This window comes from Corvus hawaiiensis, chromosome 4 (genome assembly GCF_020740725.1).
Source record: "Corvus hawaiiensis isolate bCorHaw1 chromosome 4, bCorHaw1.pri.cur, whole genome shotgun sequence".
NCBI classification, from domain to species: domain Eukaryota; kingdom Metazoa; phylum Chordata; class Aves; order Passeriformes; family Corvidae; genus Corvus; species Corvus hawaiiensis.
The window spans coordinates 17,427,810-17,448,925 of record NC_063216.1 but is presented as its reverse complement, the minus strand read 5'-3'; the positions used below and the strand labels follow the sequence as shown (position 1 = coordinate 17,448,925).

Sequence of the window (21,116 nt, the reverse complement as noted above, 5' to 3'; positions counted from 1 at the left end):
TGTTCCTTTGGCTTAATTTCATCCCTGGTTCTTTTCAATTAAATCTCTGAAACTTTGAGTTTGGAAAGGCCACTGAGTGAGGCTTGTGCTAAAAGGTGTTCATGGCAGCTGGATGAAATAGCATCAAAGAGATTTTAACAACACACTGAGGAAGTAAATTCTGATTTCTCTCCGTAGAACAATCTTTCACAAACCTGAGACTTCTTCAGACTTCATCTCCACTTCAAACTCTGCTGTGATATGGGACACTTCTTTTGATGGTGACTTGCGGCCTCTGCGTTTTTTCTTGGAGGAATCGCACTTGAGATTCACAAAGGTCACCTGACAGTTGTCTGTACAGGAGAACTGACCTCCTTTGCATGAGAGAAGCAACACAGAAAAGAAATCAAGTAGGAAAGTGGCAAGTGACAGGCTAACAAGTGATATCTCACTGGGTTATCATGAATGCAGTGACAGGCTTCGTAGTGTTTCCTGTGTATTGTGAGACATCTCCTTCTCTGGGCAGTGCTGGGTTTGCTTCTTTTGCCAGGGAATGCAGAAGGCATAAGCACAGTCTGGTGATGCTCAGCTGCGCAGTGCTACCTCCAATGCCTAAAAACTGCCCAGCCCTTTCCTGCATAAGGATTAGAAAGCTCTTTACAGAAATTATTTTAAATCAGCAAATACTATAAACAGACATTTGATGATGGCTAGAGAGTCAATTTCATAAATCTATGAGAATGTCAGGCCTGGGCCTCTAGAAACTATCAGCAGGTATTCCATCCCTTTCAGAAGTGACAATCATCGGATAGCAAAGGCTTTAAAAGGCTTTGATTGTGAGGTTATGAAAATGTATTGGAAGGTTTTATCTGAGCAGGAATCATAGTTTGCCACAGGTGATAGACCTTCCAGGTCAGGGAGCAATTTGTAGCACTCAAACCACCAGAAGGATTTAATTCTGAGGGTGTGGTTGTATGGTATAATCTTACTGTTAGAGGTTCAGATGACATAAACACAAAGCAAAGCAAGCAAAGGACAAGGAAATGCATCCAAGGGATTGTATGGACCAAAAAATTAAATTCAGCTTCTATGACTTTAAAAATGAATCTGATAATCACATCTTATTCACAGGGGCAAGCATCTTAATGCCAAAGACCTAAGTCAACACTTGCAAAATTAGAGGCATAAATGTGTAGATTGCAGGGTAAAGATGAAATATGAGTCTAAATTTTTAAACCATTCACTTTTTTTAAAAACAGCTATTTTTACTCTTCTGTGTTCTGGGCTCATATAAGACTTAACACTCACTAGTGAAAGTGGTGGTAAGACAAATTCACAACAGAGAATGGATCACCAGTAGATGTTTGGTATTTTAAGCAGCAATATAGCTTTTTTAACACCACATTTTTGTTAATTACATCTAAATCTTACAAATATTTTTTCTAACATCATTACTACTCACTCTTTCATAACAAAAGATCTGAGGCTGCGTAACATCAGATTTTTGTAATAACCTTCCCTCTTAGGAGTTTTCTTTGGTGCCACAATAGGTTACTAATCCAGCATAAACCAAACAAATAACAGCTTTTGTTTTCTTTTAAAAAACTCATTTGGGGAAACCAAACCAAACCAAACCAAACCAAACCAAACCAGCCCTGTTTCACATAACTTTGCATTAGTCATAGCTTTTTGTCTCAGGGTATTTCTGCCATTATCAAGGCCAGAAAAAGGATCAGCTTAATTCCCAACTCATGTACTTTTGAACAAAGATTTTTCAAAGCAACTGGTGAGATTTTCAGCCCCCAAGATCCAACCCAAGGCACTGTTCAGCCAGAGTGGGAACCTTGGCCTGAACTTAAATTCCGACTGATTTTTTTCCTGTCTGCAGTGTGAAAACAAAGCATGCAAATGAACAAGCAAAAAAAAAAAAAAAGTGTTGTTTACATGCTGGAAGAAACCACCTACCTGAAACAACCTGCTTCCCAGAATCTTTTGTTTTTTCTTTGCTGCGAGGCCGTAAATGGCATTTTGCATCTTTGATTTTAAAACGAGCTTTCTGCTTGATTGGAGGGGCCAGGGAATCTGTTGATGTAAAGTAAAAAAATCTACCACTGGGACAGAAATGAAATGAGATCTGAAACTTATTTTTACAAACAGACTCAAAAGCTTTCTTGTGACATAGAAAAGAGGCAGCCCAAGAATTACACAGCTTGTGCAAGGGGGTTCATTGCCACAAGTACATTTTTTTCATGTGAGTACCTACCCTTGAGCCCACACAGATCAGTGAATGTGCTAGTACCACACTTGCTCTGCACATCTTGTTGGATTTTGGGTGAATTTGTCTTTTACTATGTTTAGCCTTATTCTTAAGAAGAGAATTCCTGACAAGGACATCGTATTTTCTACCAGAACTTAAGAGACATATCAAGAGAATAGGGTAGGGAAACTCCAAGGGGGCTGACCCAAGGGTGGGTTACTGGGATAACTGATTTCCTATTGGATGTCCCAGCCAGATATACTAATTAATTAACCCTAGAGAATTACAGAACTCCTGTACCACACGTGCACGATGCCGTACTTTGCACACCTGAAAGCTTTCATTAAAGAGCTGCTTTTCTATCTTAACACTTTAACTCTGTTGCAAGGTTTTTCCTTTTGTTATTGGGCAACACCTTAACCCTTGCCTTACCTAACGAACGAGCCTGGTGTCCTGCAATCCCTGGAGGTCCATGCCCTCCCTCCCCGGGCCCAGCAGCAGGGCAGCACCCACCTGAGCAGCTGGGCAGGGTGGCGTTGCGCCTGGGCTGCGCCTTGCCGTGCTGCGCGGGGACGCCGCAGCTCAGCGTGTAGCTGTTCTCCGAGTCTGGGGGACAGAACACAGTCAGCACACGGGCAACAGCCTCACAAAGCACCTGCCTGAGGCTTCAACTTCTTAATGCTGCTAAACAAGGAGACATCGTAAGTGCTGAACTTGGGTTTTAAATGGCTGAAATACTTCGCCAGATGCTTGAACACTTCACAGTGTTGACGGCAAGAGTTGTTTCTTCCGGCACTGAAATGATAATTTTGTAAGTGATTTGGCACAAGGTTAGCTGTGCACATGTAAAAAATATTTTGTGATTGTCTATGGCGAAGTCCTTCTGCTTTGATCACCCCTATAATTTAAAAAATAAACCATGTACTTTCATAATAATTTTAGCTTCAGGTTCTGACAGAATTTCTTGTCGGAAACAAAAATGGCATACTTAGAACCAGAACAGTGTCTACATATTGCAGAGATAAAACCGTGTCCTGGAAATGCACAGTTCCATAATCTCTGCTAAACTGAAAATAAAGTCTGAATAGCTTGACTGCATATAGGGCCAAGACTAAACGTGAAAAGCAGACACTCAAAAATAATCCTGTGCCAGAATATCTATGAAAAAGCAGCAGCAATCCCCCCCTCCTTCCCTGCAAAACTGTGAAGATGAAAACTACCAGTAGCAAATGGTAAAAAAAAAAGGAGAGAAGGGAACAAAATGCCCAAATTTTTATAAATACTACTCAGCTGGACTGAGAGACACATCCACTTTAACCAGGATGGTGCAGAAAAATGTTGTTATATATTGAATTGCTGTGACAAAAGGGAGGGCAAAAATGAACAGCTGATTTCAGTGAATACCTGTTACTTTTTAATACAAGCTTTTTGTTAGAATTTTCCCACCTTCGCAACTGACACCTCAAATTAGGCAATGAAGGACCAAAGTTCCCATGTGTAGTTGACAATCCGCTCTTCTTGATTTAATTTATAGTGATGTTTTGCTCATTTACTGTTGTCCATATCAAAAAATGAATGCAAAAATCATGAATACATTAACAGAGAAAAATCATCAAGTCACACCCTAGACGTAAGAGGACAAATACTTTGTACAAACCTGGAACAAAAAGAGTATTGGATGGGCACGACAGGAAGCAGCTCTCTATGCCTCCTGTCTTACTGCACACTAGCTGAGCCTTGGGAGCTGGTTTGGCATTTGGGAGACATTTCACCATCTCTGAGGAGAAAAAAAAGAAAGACATATGAAACAATCGGATGCTGCCCAACCCAGAACCTTGTGTGCACACTTGGATACAATGGTGAGAAAAGGCAGGAAGGGGCAAAAACCATAATGGCAGATACACGTATTTCTGAAATAAGCACGTGTTAAGGGATAGCGTCTGGATTTGGATGTTGAGCTTGTACTTGAAAATGAAACTCCTTCACATTTTTACACCTAAATTCTAGACCAGTCTTTCCCTCCTATCCTCTACTTCAGGATCTGGATAGGCAGGTGACTCTATGAGCACAATTCTGTGTGCACATCTCGATCTCAGAAGCAACAGGTAACACTAATGCCCTGAGATTTCCTTTCCCCCTTTTGGAGGCAGAGCTCTCTGTTTTAACAGACCAACTACACACTGTGCACAGTGATTTGTTTGTTTAGATGACCACTAAAATGGTATTTTTTAATTCTCTAACTCTCACAGACTTTTAAACTTTAGCTCTATGCTCTAGCTTCTGGAGCTAGGAACCTTCCGAGCCAGGCAGAAGTGAGGCAGGAGATGCTGGGATGGAGATGGATGGTCCTGCTGGTCCTTTCAGACACTGCTGAAATGCCCCAAACAATGCTAGAAGGGACCCTGTGACACACAAAGAGATCACAGAGCCATTTCACATCAGTGTCCACAGCATGAGGCACAGTGCAGCTCATGTGAAGGAGAAACCCAGCTTCTCATCTTCACTTCATGGCAGGATGAAGACAGAGAAGCCTGCAGGTCTCACAAGTGACTCTTTGTACTTGGATAAGGGACTGCTTGTGTTTTAGCAGAAAGCACATGAAGTTGTTGTTAATTGTTGGAGCAGTCTCTGTGCTTCACCCTGAGATGATGGTATGACACTGATAATCATAAACGTGCATTTATTTTGATTTGCCATCCTTTTGGATTGAAATATTACTGAAGTACATCTTTTCCCTCACAAATGACAAAGTTCATTCTCGGCTGCTGTTGGCACATGCCATCACTTCCTACAGGGAGGAGGCCTCACTGCTTCCCTCCTTTCCCCAGAGGTTCCCCTCTGCACTGACTTCCTACCAAGTGCAGCTGGGCACCTCTTCAAGCAGCTATTTCTGCAGCAGCTGCTTAAATCTCAGCCAAGTGGCTGAAGGGCAGTTCTTGCTTCAGCCTCACAGAAATGCTGTTTCAGGTACATGATTTTTCTCCAAATGTTTCTTGCTACTGTTTTCTTCCAACTGTTTCCTCCAAACCTGCTCACCTTACAAGACAGGTTTGGCTGACATTTGTTTTTCTCACTGCTGACTGTGGTACTGCAAATGTCATTTTTCCTACTTGTCAGCTCACTAGCAGACCACACCGAGGTAGGGGGTGCTTCTGACACCAGAGCTGTAGCAGCTAGACTGGTTTGGGTCTACCAGGGCTTGGGAAAAGCCCAGTAAAACCAGCACGAAACCAAGCAGTTCCAATGCAGTAGCTGGAATGAGTGTTGCCTGTCTTGGCTTGAGTGCAGAGGAAGAGTCCCAGCAGCCTCCAGCTGGTTTGTATTCCTGGCCTCGCTGGTCATTAAATATAAATATATACAAGTCCCATAAACATGCCTGATGTTCACATCTCAAATATGGGAATAATCATCCTCCACTTATCTCCCTCCTAAGTCTTCTATGTTGCTCTGGTGATGTCTTTAAAGGAACTATTTCCTTGGACTGAGGAGGCAACAAAACACAAATTTCCACTGCTCAGCAAGAGAGGGTTTTTTTACTGCAAATGTCTCCAAATCACGTGGCATTCAGGATCACTAAATACAATTCCTCTGCTTTTTATTGTGCTTTTGTAACAATTTAGAATATAGTTTCCTCTCAAAAATGTTGGTAATAAAGGCAGGTGATCAGCAGGGAGATGACACTCATTTTAAGCCTCACTGAAGTCATCAAATACTAGAATGTGCATCAACAGACAAGAGCATTCTACTTCCATCTTCCAGCTGAGCATTTTAAATAATGAGGAGAAATTTACAACCAGGAAAATATTTTCAATACAGCCTCTTACCATGGGAACAGCATTCTTAGTACATTGAGAGGGAATATTGCACAAGTAGTCTAACTTTATACCAGACCTCCAAAAATTTTAGTCCCAGCTGTTAACTTACAAAATCCTTTCCAGAGGAATAACTGGTATATGGCAAGGGAGACCCAGTGGATAACTACAAATAACAGTGAGCTATTTCTTACTGTCATGATGCTTAGTTCTCTACATAGCAGGGAAGGTAATGTACAGACAGGTAAGCAGGAAAGTGAAGCATTTAATTGTGGTTAGGAAGAACATAATGGCAAAGGCTGGAATTCAGCTTGAGGCTCTCACCCCCCACCCCGCCTTGGTTATAAAGTGCTTTCCATACTGCTGTATCCATGTAAAAAATGCCACAATTGTGTGATCACATGAGGCCAGTGCAGTGCTCTCTACTCCAGATTAAGAAGTGCTTTCTCTCTGTATGTGCAGAGATTCCCTGAAAGCAGATTCCCCTTTTTCTTGCTCCCAGTTAGGTATTAGGCATCATCCCCTAGTAACAGGAACACAAATGTGCCTATGAGAAGTTATTTGTGGTTAAAAATTTGGCCATAAAATGCCCAGGTATGCCATTCTCATTAAAAATGAAAAACCAGAATTAAAATCTCACAGAAAATACTTTGGCTGTAGCCATGACCAAGATTTTCTGTGCTTCAAATAAGACTCCAGAAAAGAAGTAATCTATTTAAAGGATAAAGAAATTCAGGTCTGCCACAAAGTGGCACTAGCAGCAAGTGCCAGAAGTTTCTTGGTCTCAGGATTTGTGTTCATTTGATTAATACTTTTGACTCAGCTAGTATCAGTACTTTATATGAGGCAGGATACCTTTAGAGATAATTTGAAAAATTGGGGCATGGTTCTGTGAATACCCCAATTATACCATGAATACCATGTCTTACCTGTAAACAGTTAAATATTTTGAATATTCTAAATAGTGTTAGAGGTAAACAGAGGAACAGGTGACATTACAGAGATGGGAAAAGGGCAAATTAAGGACAAAAGTATAAAATACATAAGATAATAACAATACTTAGATTTCTGTGAATGGACTCATAAACTTAAAAAAAGCATTCCACACAAATAAAATCCAACATACTGTTCCTTCACTAATTGACCTGCAGTTGTATCCTAGCCCATGGAGCTCCACAGGATCAGGTGTTACCCGAGTTTATAAAATTAATTTGGGGTCTAGATTGTGAAAACAAAGCCTCTCTCAAGCAAAACCATGGGCTTTTCCACCCTCCTGGAGAACAGGAACCTCACCACAGTCACTTCTGAGTCTCACTTCCACACTTACCAACACAGTCCTTTTTATTCCAGTGCAGCTTCTTTCCAGGTGGGCAGACACACTCATAGCTTCCCATGGTATTAAGGCACCCAAAGTCACAGCTACCATTGCTGATGCTGCATTCATCAATATCTGAAAACATTTTTAAAGTTGTGAAGAGTCTTAACCATGTGTACACACATGTACCATGCATTAAGATATGATTTGCATAAGGAAATCTATTTCTACTGTACCTTTTACATCTGAGTCTAAATAAAAATGTATAAAGACAGACAGTGCCAAACAACTTCAGTGCATATTGCATGTATTTGTCCTTAACCTGTCCAGCTCCTACTCTCCCATGGATTTATGCATCTGGTACAGTTTACTTGCCAGGACTAGTTCCACTGAAATTCTTGGAAGTACTCACAAGATACAAAACATGCTCAAAAGTCTCTGCTGCACCTAGACAATAATGCATTATATAGAAAAATGTCAAAGGCATAAACCTCTGTGAGATTATAGCACTTCTGCAAAACAAGCAGATAAATTTACACAGTGATTCCCAGAGTTTTCTTTTAGAAATTCAGGTGAAGGAGGAAATGATGCATTCGACAGAAACTTAGCAGATGAAGTGTAGTTTAGGCTTCTACTCCTCGAATAAAATTAAAAGGTAAAGCTTGCAAGAAGGCAAAGAAACTATCCTATATGTTATCAGTGATGTTCCACAGAAAATCTTTCAACTTTCGGGACATTAGAAAAGTATTTAGCCAGTATGATGTGGATCCTTTTCAGTCCATGCACTCATCATTCATGTACTTATGCCAACAAGGGCAATCTCTCATCTCCTCTCTTCCCACCACCAGGAGGATGTTTATTTATTTAATGAGCTGAAATGACACCGAATCAACAGGAGATACACAGAATTTCTAATGCTCTGGCTCACTGGTAGACTTCAAAATTAAGCATGCAAGGACTCAAACTAATGACAGGCCTAAGTGGCAAAACTTGAGGCCTGGACAAATCTGGATTCAGAGTTGTGATGTTGTATCTGCTCATAATGGAAAAAAGCAGGAGGTTTGGATCTGGTTATGTTTTTGCTCAAAGTTCAGCACTGAGTATTTCCAGTTAGAGTTTTGGTCCTTCTTCAGTCTTATTGAAAAGACTGAAGCTGAACTGAGGCTTAAGGTTATTTAAAGACTGAGGCAGAACCCCAAACTTTGAGGCTTTCCCTAAAATAGTACATTAGGTCATTAAGGAATTAACAGTGAAACTAAGGATCAGTCTGCCCACACCTCACATAACACAGATCCCAAAAACTTTCGGACTTTGAATTTGCTTTCACAACTGCTCTCAAGTGGAGTCTGATCCCAAATTGCTTCCTTAGATGGACTCCTATTTCTCTTCCTGCCTGCCTCTACTCTTACCATGAATTCATGTGATACTCCTCTATAAAAGAGAGACCAGCATACACCTCCTACACCTTTCTCCCAAAAAAGAAGCCATGCAGAGATACCATTAGCAGTGCCTCATGTTGACATTACAAAATCAGGTGAGCTCAGCCCTCAGAAGTGAGGGGCCAGCATCTGTTTCTGCTACATCAGTTCAACCTCTAATTTGGTCATTGGGGTAATACTGCACTTCAAAAATATCCCTCCTCTAGATAATGAAACATTACAGCACCAATTCTTTCCAGTCATACCAAAAAGGTTGAAAGTAACTCCCCAGAAGATGGGAGGAAGATCCACTACAGCCTTCTGTTATGCATTTCACAGGTAGTTTATGTCACAGACTGTTAAGGACAAATGCCAACAGAGCCTAAATATATAAACTTTTCAAAATGGACATCCTTCCCCTATTCTCTTTGTTGCCCATCGTATGAAGCCTCCTAACAGTTCTGAGTAACCTCACTCCTGTGGAAATACTGAGCAAAAAATGGTGGGACACTGGTTTTCATTGGTGCTTTTCTCGTGGGAATGCTTCAGCAAATTTGAGATGCTGAAATTTTAGTCACATCCAGCTCATGATATTTTAAGTTTATTTTAACGTTACGTCTTTATCATCTTGAGTTATAAAACCTTAATCTAAAAGAATATATGGCTCTGTAAAGAGTTCACAAAGCAAACAAACACACATGTAAGCAAAACTCAGTTTCCAAACCTCCACAGTGCGTCAGTCCGTACAAGGTGTAGCCTTTGTGGCAGAGACACTCAAAGCTTCCAGGGTAGTTGATACAGGTGTGGTCACAGGTCCTTTCAAAGGAACACTCATCTATATCTGAATTCACAGAAAAAGCATTAGGAAATTAGACTTACTCAGGTTACAGTGAATGATTGAATTTTCTCATTGGGTTGCAATGTCTTGTTACTGACAAAGTATCATTTACCATCCCAGGTAAAATCTGAATAAAATGTTGTTCTCATTCCTCTAGTGCCTTGTAAAGAAAATACTTACAGGTACATGCAGAAGGACAAGAAGAAGTAATTTGCTAAAACCCCACGAAGATTGTATTATGTATGTTCCCCATTAGATGGCAACCTTTAACTTCTGATCATACTGACCCATCAGGCCTGGGAGAGTATGGAGCTTTTGGGGACGGTAGTGGCACAAAGGAAAAAAGGTTTGGGCTGAATCAAGCGACTCCCTCTTTCACTGACCAACACGCTGACATCTGCCCACCAGAACAGGGAGTTGCTCTCAGATTTCTCCTCTGCCTTACAAGACTGTACAGAGTTGGAGTGGCTAAGCAAAACACTGCTGAAGAATAAGCTAGCATCAGGAATGGACAGGCTGCATCTAACACAGAAAATATTAGTCCAAAGTCCACATTCTATCCAACTCAAGAAAATATGACCTCTTTCCCCTAAGAAAAGTCAGGCATCTCTAATTATCACTGCTCAGCAATGTGAAACCCTGGCTTACACAGCCTCTTCAACCCAGCAGGCCATGAAAAAAGCAACCAAGAGCACGTTGCTCCCAGGACAGCACAAAGGCTTTGCTGAGCAGGTGCTGTGGAGGTTTATTTGACAGCAGTCCTGACAAAATGGGCTTGCTGAAAACATTAAAGGTACCTTAAACAGCAATCTGTGCAAAATAACACTTTTGAGTTCATTTTATTATCCTTTTTTTAAAAAACAATCTCTTCTGTGATTAATTTTTCTGCTTATAGGTCAGAAAATTGAATACAATGACATAATTTGAGTGGTGATTTCAAGAAATCTCATTCCTCCAATGTTCCTGACTTATAAATGAATGGAATAGTACTCCTATGACAGTTTCCACACTTTCTAGAGCTACTTTTTAAGAATAAAACCTGAACACCACCATTACCATATGTAACTTAGACTTTCATATTGTACATGCTTGGAAAGCTGCTGGTGTTTTGAAAACTCACCATACTTCAGGGTATTCTATCCAATTCCTATATCCAAGCATTATTTACATAGTTTTGACATTTAATGAAACATTCTAGGTCTCATTCCATTATTATAAATGCAAATACTTACCTTCAAGAACTATAAAATTAGGATTTCCTGTATGTGTACACAAACCCAAAATCTGTGTGAGAGTTTATGCACAAATTAAAATGTCATAAGCAGCTATGTTTTATATGACCTCCAACTTTGAATGTTTCAAAACATTCACACAAGAGATAATTCACAATGTGGGAAGCAACTGTTCAGGCAAATGCATAACATAAAATGAAATAAACATGATGAACAAAAATCTGTGCTATCCAATTTTATGTGTGCATCACAATCACTTGCTATGATCAAGTCACACAAAGATGACAACTGAGATTTTCTCTTTCTTACATCTACTTAATTTTTAATGCATTTTTGTATCCTTTTTAAAATATCATCATTTGAATTCCTAAAGTAATTTCCTTTTAAGGTTTCCTTTACAGTCTTGGAAATATGCAGCTTTTGAATACAGATAAATGGCAAACTGTTTCAGCTTTCTCTAAATAAATACACAAAGTAAAATCATTTGGGAATGAACACCGCAGCTATAGTTAAAAAGGATTTTTAATGCTTGAGAAGCCAAATCATACATCATGGTTTCATTCATGTGTAAGCTCGTTCGCTATGTGGAATTGCAGGAAATTTACAAAAGCAGTTCATTTTCTGGCTCTGACTTACCTTGGAAGTCTCTTTTTCAAAACCAATTTTATATTTCTCAACAGTGATCTTATCCTGCACTAGTTTAGTCCATAGTGTTTATGCACTGCTTTCACATGCAGCACTTTGTGTTGCTGCATAAAAGGCTTATTTCTCTTCACATTAAGGAGGATGCACTTCCCTCTTTGCCCATGGAAAAACAGTCTGCCTGATGACACGACCACTGCTTGCTGAGTAACAGGCACTCAGGATGGCCAAATGCATTTCTATTCCGTAGCTTTTTCGCCCTTTAAAGCCCTCATCCCCCCTCCTGCTGCTGTTCTCAGAAGTTCAATCTGCTGAATTCAGCATCGTGCTCTGGCTGCTGGAACAAGGGAAGCCCCTGTGCAGGTTCCCCTGGCTGAGCCTCAACCCCAGCTGCTCCCGGCTGAGGAAGGCAGGGAGGGACCTAGCTTTCTGCAGAGCCCTGTCTGCACAATCACCAGCCCCCTGAGGAATTCAGCACTTGTCATAGAAAAGGGAAAAATATGCACTGCACACTCTTCATTATAAGAAACTGGTGGTGTGATACAGGACGCTGGGATGCTGAAATCCTCTTTTTTTTTTTTTTTTTTTGAAACTCTGAAATCTGTGCTCTGGATGCTGTTATCCCAGGCTCCCAGGAACTTTGAAGCTGGCCCTCACACCTCTGTGGTGCTTCACAATACCTCTCCATATTTAGCCTGAAAGGATGTGCTTATTTCCCACCACCCTCAGGACACAGGTGTATCTCACAAGAGACCACAGAGTTGGGAATTTGACCTTCACAGCCCCGGGTTTCAAATCCTGCTTTACCACAACAATGGGGAAAAAACGTGGGCATCTAAATCCTGTCTCCTTTGTACACAAAACACTACAAAATCTGGTAGCCTCATCTACTGAAGTCAAAAAATACAAAACCAGAGATGTGACAGGTTACAGTCCCGCCCCCACCCCCACATACACACTCAAACATACAAACATTTTCGTATTGTGTTGCTCTGAATTTCCCCCCTCCCACACCCCAAAATAAATACTGATAAATTAACTTTCTGGATCTGAGGTGCTCTTAAAATGATTTACAGTTACTTAAATTGAGTTTTTTAACTGCTTTAAGATGAAAAGTCAAAATGTTGTGTTTCTGAGGAACCGCGGTGGAAAACTTCAGCTTAAGGTTGAAGTTTGTTTTCTATTTTTAGTTGCATTTGGCATAAATTCACATGTAGTCCCAGCTGTCTGAGAACATTTCAGATTTGCTAACGCACTTATTTGACATAAACCACATTTTTTTTACTTTCACTTAGTCAAAAATTCATGCCACATTCACCACTGCAATCAGCATAGGTGACTGTGTCATTTCAGTGTATTAAGAGGTGTCTTCACAGCTGAGCTGTTTGAAGCTTGCAGGGACTACGGGGCTAAATTCACTGCTGGTAGCGCATGATCCGTTTCCTGCCAGCTTTTTTTAGGAATACTAATGATACACATAAAATCTAAGCAAGGAGCTCCCTACTTCATAGCAGACCCAGTGGAAGTGCCAAGTTCAGGGGTTGGAGCAGCTGACCTCCAAAGGTGTCTTCCAAGCTCCACCACGGATTCACGGGCACACTGGCAGTGCCAGACTTCTCTTTATGGTGTCCTGTGCTGCTGATGGCTCTCCTTCCAGCCCCTGTTTCCATGGCATCAAGGCATCATCTCAGGCTGAATAAAGTCCAATATCTCTTCTAGCAAACCACGTTCTCACCTCCAAAGAGAATGTCTGAACAGAGGAAGCACTCCTTAATTTTTTCCCTAAAAGGGATTCAACTGGAAGAGGTTGTTCAATGGTTTAATAAAGGAACAGGGTTTCCCTGGTGTTTTGAGGGAAGCAATTTTTGGCAATAGTGGCCATGCTTGATAATATTAGTTTGGCTAGGTTCCTATTATTTCAAGTCAGCATTTGGATTTTATTGTTGATTTTTTGATCATATGCAGCTTTTTTTTTTTAGTTCAGGCTTTCCCATGTTAAACGATCCCATAATGTTCTTTATTTTTCTTGAATGTAAAGTTTTTTAGTGGGTGTCAGATTGTCAGTACTGCAAAGTAAATTCTTCTATCTCCAGAAGGGAGCTACCAGAGATCGAATTTCTTCTAAGTTTCCTCAAACAGATGTGTCTCAAAGGTGACCTGAGGGAGCAGGGAATAGAGCAGCTCATTTTCCATGCTCATTCAAGTCCCTGCCCTTTCCAGTGGTGCTGCCACTAGACTCCCAATTACAGTAGCACCAATTGTTCAGTGGTTTGTGTGATGTGGACACTGACTCATTTGTGGACACAGAGTGCAGGGCACCCTGAAGCCATCACACGGCAGTGATTTTTGCTAAGCCCGAACCTGAGCTGGATTCCGACCAGCAGCTCTGAAGAGAAAGGCTCCTTTCTGTACTCTGTTTCCAGCCCTTAGATGCAGTACCCTGTATTCCTGATTGTCATTGCTCTAAAATAAATTTCAGAGTAATTAAAAGGAACCAGTGATCAAGAAATCAAAGTGTACAGCAGGACATTTCCAAAAAGCATTAGCATTACAAACAAGCAGCTCAACATCAGACACACACACAGGTGAGACTGGTAAATCCTGCTGGATTTAGAGATGTTTTAGAACTGCAAACTGATGCAGGAACTGCTGTAACTCCCTGACAGAATGAAAACGTGCAAAACTCACTTGCACAGAGGTGTAATTTGAGGGTTGTGGTTATAGAACTGAAGAATTCAATGCCCAGCTTCCCAATTTCACATTAAAAATCTACTTCAAAAATGAGGATTGTCCCATCTCTGTTTTCCTTAATGTAATTTTGTTTGTTAATATTAAGAACAAGTGAAGAAGTTGTTTAGAGAAAACTAATGGTCATCTCAACAGCTTTTCTCTGAAATATACACTAAGTAGCTAGGTCAATTTATGAAACTGGGAGCCTCCTTCCAGAACACAGGTCATATATCATAACTGCATATGAGTTTAGTCATGAGCTTGGAGTAATTTTCACATGATCTGAAAATAAAAGTGGAAAGGAGAGATCACTGTTATTTGGTGGTGCTATTTGTGCTACAGAGAACAAGACAGGAGTGGCTCAAAGACAATAAAAGCTATAACAGGGATGGGGAACAGAGTGCAGACTGTAAAGATTCTGGACACTATAAGCAAAGAACCCATCTTACATTTGATTTGTCTATGTTCGGTGAGGCAGGACATGAAGCAGGCACTAGATCACTGCATATATGCAAAATGGATAAATTAAATTTAAATATACTATTTCAAATAGAAGTAAAACAGAAAAGAAATACTTTTTACTTAGAAATGGAATGTACAATAAAAACAAAAGGAAATATCTATCTCTACCATCAACTCCTTCATTGGTAGAAGTGACTCATGGCACCCTGAACGCTGGTAGATCAGTCAAAAATGGTAAGTTTTGGTATTACAGCAATACTTGAAGGTGCTATTACAGTTGTGAGTCCATACAGTCCAGTCCTCTCAGGAAGTTTAGGTATTCCTTGATTATGGCAGCAAAGATTTTTATCTGTCTCATAACTGCTGCCCAGGCTGCTATGAAGAACATTCACGGCAAGGAATCCGTGGGTTTCAGATTCAGGCGTTGGTGGGGGGTGAGCCCCAGGCTGAGGTGTCCCGGGGCAGTGAGCACAGCAAAGGCGCTCTCAGGGCGCTGGGGTTATCTCCTAACAAGGCCACATTCACCTCATGCAAAGGCCCACAAGATATAGTTCTGTTTTGTCCATCTCACACAGCCCTGGTTTATTTTTAACCCCCAAGCCAAATGTGGACTCAGTGTGGAGCACCCCAGGCCATGCACACAAGCCAAACTCAAGGTTAGTCAGAATGTTTTGTGTTCACCTTTCTCAGCTTCCAAGTTATCGGCTCCTCTGAGAAACAGAGCCTTTCCTTGTTCTCATTCATTAAGCACACATACATAGAAACTCTAAAGAAGTGTTACATGATGTTTTTAAAATAAACACTAATGCTTTTTTTGTATGTATTTTGGCTGAAAGTTATATTCTGTCTTCTCCTCCCCCCACCTCCAATTTCTGCGGGGAACTGATACCACCCATGTAATGTTGTTCACCTCACAGCCGAGCCAGCCTGGTTTCCAACAATATTTGACAGACATTAGGGAAACCACATATCTTAATCTGAGTGGTTGCTGCACCACAGGGAGTCATGATTCAAGCTACGTTCTCCAACAAATGGTGGTTTAAATTCAATGCTGGGAAGGCATTGTTTTGCTACAGCAGCCATGTGACGGGGTTTCCACCACATCTCACGTTTTTTGATCCACTGTGGCTTAGCCCTGTTCACAGTTAGTAAAAATGCATCCTCCGTGTGAGAATGTAGCTCTGTAATACACAGCCAACCCTGACCAGGAGGAATGGCTCATAGCTAACTTCTCCTTAAGTTTCAAAGCCTACAATAATAAAACCAATGAAAAGGAAGCAGGGAAAGATGTAGTAATGTACAAATCTTCTACTTCATTACCTTCCCACTGAGTGCTTCTGGAGCAGGCTAATACAAAAGGGGAAAAAATAGCCATAACTCCAGGCCTTTAAAAGTAATTGAAAACCCACACCCATTTAGACTTCTCACTGCATTACTGAGCTGCAATCAAGTCATCTTGCTGCTGAGACTTAATTGTTAATAACATACCCAATGGCCTGCAGAAAAAAACCAGATCTGGCATTAATTGCTGTATTTTAATGGGAATCTAAGTGCCCAGGTAGGACAGTCTCATCTTGTATTTCAGAAATTTGAGTGGGAAACTGTCCATTATAACTAATGTTGACTTGGACCAAAGCATTTATTTATTTAAGAACTTTATTGCTCACAGTTAAGTATGTGATTAGTGAAGACCAAATGTAACCCACTAATCAGGGACTGAAAGACTTCTGAAGGAAATTGATTCTGCTTGCAAGGAAATGTGCTTTTTATTAGAGATGATTTGTTAGAACGCAAAGAGGTAGTAAAACAAATAAATGTATATAAACAGCAAAAGAAAACTGCAATATATGTTTGAGACAGAGTCAATAAATAATTAGAAACCTGTGACTTATTATGTAACCATCCTACTGAGGTGTTTCAAGGATTCAGCAGTACACAGCAAAGTGACTGTTACTTAGCTTCAGGGATAGGCACACAGTATAGAGCTGTACTAAGGACAAATATTATCATCTACCTAATTCTACCTCACAGCCTCAGGATCCTGTCTGTATGTTTTTATTCAGTATATCGAGATCCTGGAAACAGCTTGTTTTCATCCTCCTCCCAGCTTATCTGTACCCACAGTAAGCTCAATAACCCCCTATCTCTGCTCCTGAGGCTGTCACTCTTAGGACAGGCCACATCCTTCTCTGTCTTCATACAGTACCAAATGCAGTATTGATACTCCATACAGCTCTGGTGCAAATGCAGTTTAGGGAGCTACAGCTGTCTCTGTTGTTTATCATTTTGGTCTGATCATTTTAGATACTCTTGTTTTGCTCTAAGAATGTCTGGGCATCACTGTTTTCTCCTTTTACTGTGTGTTCTCACACTTCTGCTACATGTCTGAAATTGAAGAATGTCTTCCAAGACATAACCCAGAAACTGGACGTTTATTTTGACAGAATGAGTATATTCAATGCCAGCATTAAACACTCATACTCATTTAGTCCAACCTCCTGTACTTAAGCAGCCTCTAGCATTTTGCTTGGTAACCTCCAGAAGCATCCCTGTCCCAGAATGGATTGCCTAGTTGTTTTCCTGAACTGATCCCTTAGTCTTTTCCATCAGCTTAACTTTTAGAGCTCAAATTGGTGTGATCCTTTTTACCTGCTAAATTTTGTAAAGGCCAAATAATTTATCTTAAAAAGTGCAGTGCATACCTGATCCTTTCAGGAATAAGCAGGTATCTCTTTTTAGATTTCTCGTATTATTTTCTTGGGCCTGAGGTTACACACAAGAAAGCAGGAAGGATTCACACGAAGCAGTTCCCTTGGGCTGGCTGGCTGCCTCTATTAATTCCTGTGAATTCACCTCAGTTTAAAAGACAGCAATCTTTCACTGGCCCCTTCAGTGTTCGAGGAACTGCAGTAGGCAGATCCTTCTTTGATGCTAAGCACCAAGGGGACCACTCTTCACCCAGAAAACTCATCACCCTCATTAACATCACAGCAACTGGTTTCCCACTATTTACCTTGAAGTTAAAGCAAAGGGAACTGCTTTTAGGAAGAACAAGACAGCACATTTGGGAAGGTCTTTAAAGGTAAATGGCAGCTTGTTTCCTTTATCTCTGGTATCAGACCTTATCAAAAGAGACCAGTTGCACTTTCTGTGAACCACTGTGCTATCTCTGGGGTTTGAAAACAAACAGAAAGCAGGTTAAAAAATGAGACTTGGCAATAAAATTGTATGCCTAAATTCTTTGCTCCCTCTCCACAGAAAACACAATCTTTTCTTTAGGAACTCTTCCAAGTGAGCTTTATGTGATCTCACGTAACAACAAATTAATTTTCCCTTCTCTTTTCAGTTTCTTTCAAAAATTCCATATTTAGTTTTTCTTCCACACAGAATCCACAAGCTCCTTCTCTTCCACAAGCTTCCCTCAGGACTTACTCTGAGTCTGCAGAAATGGGGCTGTGGAACAACATCTCACTGCAGCAAACACCTATTCCCTTAACACGTGTGTGCTCCCCCTAACATGTGTGCCAAGCCAAGTGACCACCACACATTCCTCTTCCTGTCAGCACTGCAGAGCCAAGTCTGCTCCCAGGCACTATGGTTTTGTTCTGCCTCATGCATCAGCCATGGATTTGCTTGCTTTTGGATCACCAAGAGCTTTGCCCAAGGGGCAGGAAGATTTATGCTTTTGGATGGGAACTGCAGGATCTGGCAATTTCAGCCAGGCAAAAATTGGCAGCCAACTTTGGGGTCTTTGGGGGTTTCTTTGACTGTAGGTGATGGGATGTGGACCAGGCTTTTTCACATTTCTATAGTGAAATACATCATCATTATCACCACCATTATTATGACATTATTATTTCTCTGCTGTTGGACAAAAAGAAGGATTTCTGATATGTTTCCCTGCAGCAGTATGGAAGACCCTACCATCTGCTATTTTTGGGGGCAGCACCAAACTTAAAAACAGAATAATGGTAGAGGATTACTTGATAAATTCAATTTTGGCAGATAATTTCTTCTAATATTTTAAACACAATTGAGCAAAACTACTTGCTAAACCTCAGTCCTGCAAGCAGAGTTGGGGAACAGCAGTGTCAACTTTCCCCATGTGACTGCTGAGGAGGAAAAGGTGCCTGGTCTCAAGTGTCAAGCCAAGTTTCCCTCTTCTTCTGATTCTTCAGCAAAGCTCAATTCTGAATTTGGTCAGCTGTCCTAGTAGAGAGAAGAATGAGAAAACCAATGCTGGCCACCAGAGACAGCTCTGCAGATACTTTCAAATAGAGAAGTTAAAAAAAGAAAGGGTTTTTTTTTTTTGCAGGTAAGAAAGTTTGCCTGGTCTCTCATGGAACATGGGAAAAACCTACTAATAACTACACACAATGGTATAAAATTAGTAAATCTGTCCAAGGTCACAGGCACAAAGTGAGCCTAGGGAGGTGTTCTATAAAGGCATTTGTAAGAGAAGATTTCAAATTGGTACTGGTTTTCTCTGTTGAGCACATCACACTTAACCTCACCATAAGCTCCTGGCGTTCTCTCATCCTGCTTTTACTCCTTGCTGCTATCTTTGTGAATAACAACTTATAAAAGGATTTCCAAACGATTTTTAAAACATATAAAAATGCACTATAGGAATCTGAACCTGAGTAAAGCACCATTATCTTCTAACAACCAAAGCTAATAGTATAAAAAATGCCTAAGTACACTTAACAGTATTACTCATTTTTACAACCTATTACTGTTAAAATCAATAGGAAATGAGTTAAGCTAAGCATTTTGGCAGATCATAGGAACTACAAAATCTACTCATGACTGCACCACCATCCTCAACACATCTCTGACACTGAACTTATATGCTTTATAGCTTCCTCACATTACGTACAGATTGTCTTTGACATAAGATTTTGAAACAGAAGTATTTATGGTATGAAAATAAAGATCCTCTTGAGCCAATTTGTATTTCTCTATGTGACAATTGGACACAATCACTTCCCAGCAACACAAGGTCCTCCAGGCTTTGAGGGTGGAATCTGCTGTGACATGAAGTGAAAGAGATAACTGTGAACAAAAAGGCAAAAGCCTAATTTTCATTCTTGAACATCTTGAAATGGGAGACAGAAGTTGTGTCAATACTTAGACTTCCCAGACATTATCCTTGCTCTTGGGCCTATGCTCACCTGTCCTAGCTCCTCCCCATCCCTCTCCATTACTTGAGAGCTTTGTTGTGCTCAGGTTCCTTTGTTAATCTTGGGAACCCAGCAGGAGGCAATTGGCTTTGGCTCCTATTACATTTATCCTCCCACCATTGTTTTGCTAGGACAATCTAAAATGCAATTAAAGTTAATACTTTTTCCAATTTTTTTTAAAGAAAATAAGTACTTTTATCAAGACATTGCCAAAATTTTATAAGCAAATGTATAATTTTCCAGTATCAATCATTTCCCAAGGCAAAGGCAAGCTGAGTTATCCACTGCTATTATAGGAATAAACTGTGCTACTTCGTCAAGAGCTTGGGGGTAGGAGAAGCAATATATCAAGAGAAGTGCATTAAAAGAAACTTCAGGCAGGTTTATTTGTTTTCCTACAAACATAAATATGTTTACTCGTCTGCACTCTGCTCAAGCCACTATTTATACAGCAACTCTGTAAGAGCAGCCTAACAGCCTGAGGAGAACATAATAAAGGCTTTACGCCTTCTGCATCAAGGAAGAAACATTCCCCCCATCCTGCAATACATTTGATTTTTAGCCGTATTTTTGAAAAGAGGAAACTGTTCGCTTTGCTAAGGTGTTGTCTCCATCACCCTTTAGTAGGAGCTGCTAGTGAGACTTCTGGAAGGAACAAGGGACTAGTCTGGGTGAAAACATGCCTGGTGTTACTTGACAGGGCTGAAGAGCAAGTACAACAACACAGTTTCAGTTTTCAGCTGAGAACTCAAATGCAGCACTTCCTTTCACCTCCTGTGGACCTGTGCATTCCCAGCTTACTTAAAGTTCTTGCTGAAGTCAAGGGACCACTGAATATACACAAGAATTGCTGTTCTCTGGCTCTGCCTCAAAGGCTTGCTTAAAAACCCTGCCCAGAAAGGCTGGCCTCTGCAGAGTCCTGGCAGGTATCCCTCTGAAAACACCAACACTATGGTTTGCAAATATGCATCAAAAATCCTCCACCCAGCAAAACCCCAGAAGACACTCCTCCATTCCACTGACTCAATATTTGAGCTTAGATTTTTGGTTTTATTTCACCTGTTGTAACTGAGGTCTCATCTCCAAGTTAGCAAAACAAGGAGTAGCAGTTCATAACATGGCTAACAGAAGAAAATCACACTCCTTTGTTTCAACAGGTTGGGCTTTTATTCTCATTAGAAGGAAATAAGCAAACCAGAGCACTTTTAGAGGGCCCAGGAACATAGATGCAAGCACAGAAAAATGAAA

General features: G+C 40.6%; 1 protein-coding gene across 2 annotated transcripts in view; it reads right to left on the bottom strand.

Annotated features, from left to right (window-relative positions):
* The window catches only part of SCUBE1 (signal peptide, CUB domain and EGF like domain containing 1), a 194,866-nt gene that overhangs the window by 18,417 nt on the left and 155,333 nt on the right, over positions 1-21,116 (bottom strand). For both annotated transcript variants that reach the window (XM_048301601.1, XM_048301602.1), the window contains 6 exons: positions 9,506-9,622; positions 7,376-7,498; positions 3,894-4,013; positions 2,750-2,842; positions 1,945-2,061; positions 195-353 (listed from right to left, as the gene is read on the bottom strand). In XM_048301601.1, the coding sequence (XP_048157558.1) occupies positions 195-353; positions 1,945-2,061; positions 2,750-2,842; positions 3,894-4,013; positions 7,376-7,498; positions 9,506-9,622 (729 nt within the window). The remainder of the gene's footprint in view (positions 1-194; positions 354-1,944; positions 2,062-2,749; positions 2,843-3,893; positions 4,014-7,375; positions 7,499-9,505; positions 9,623-21,116) is intronic.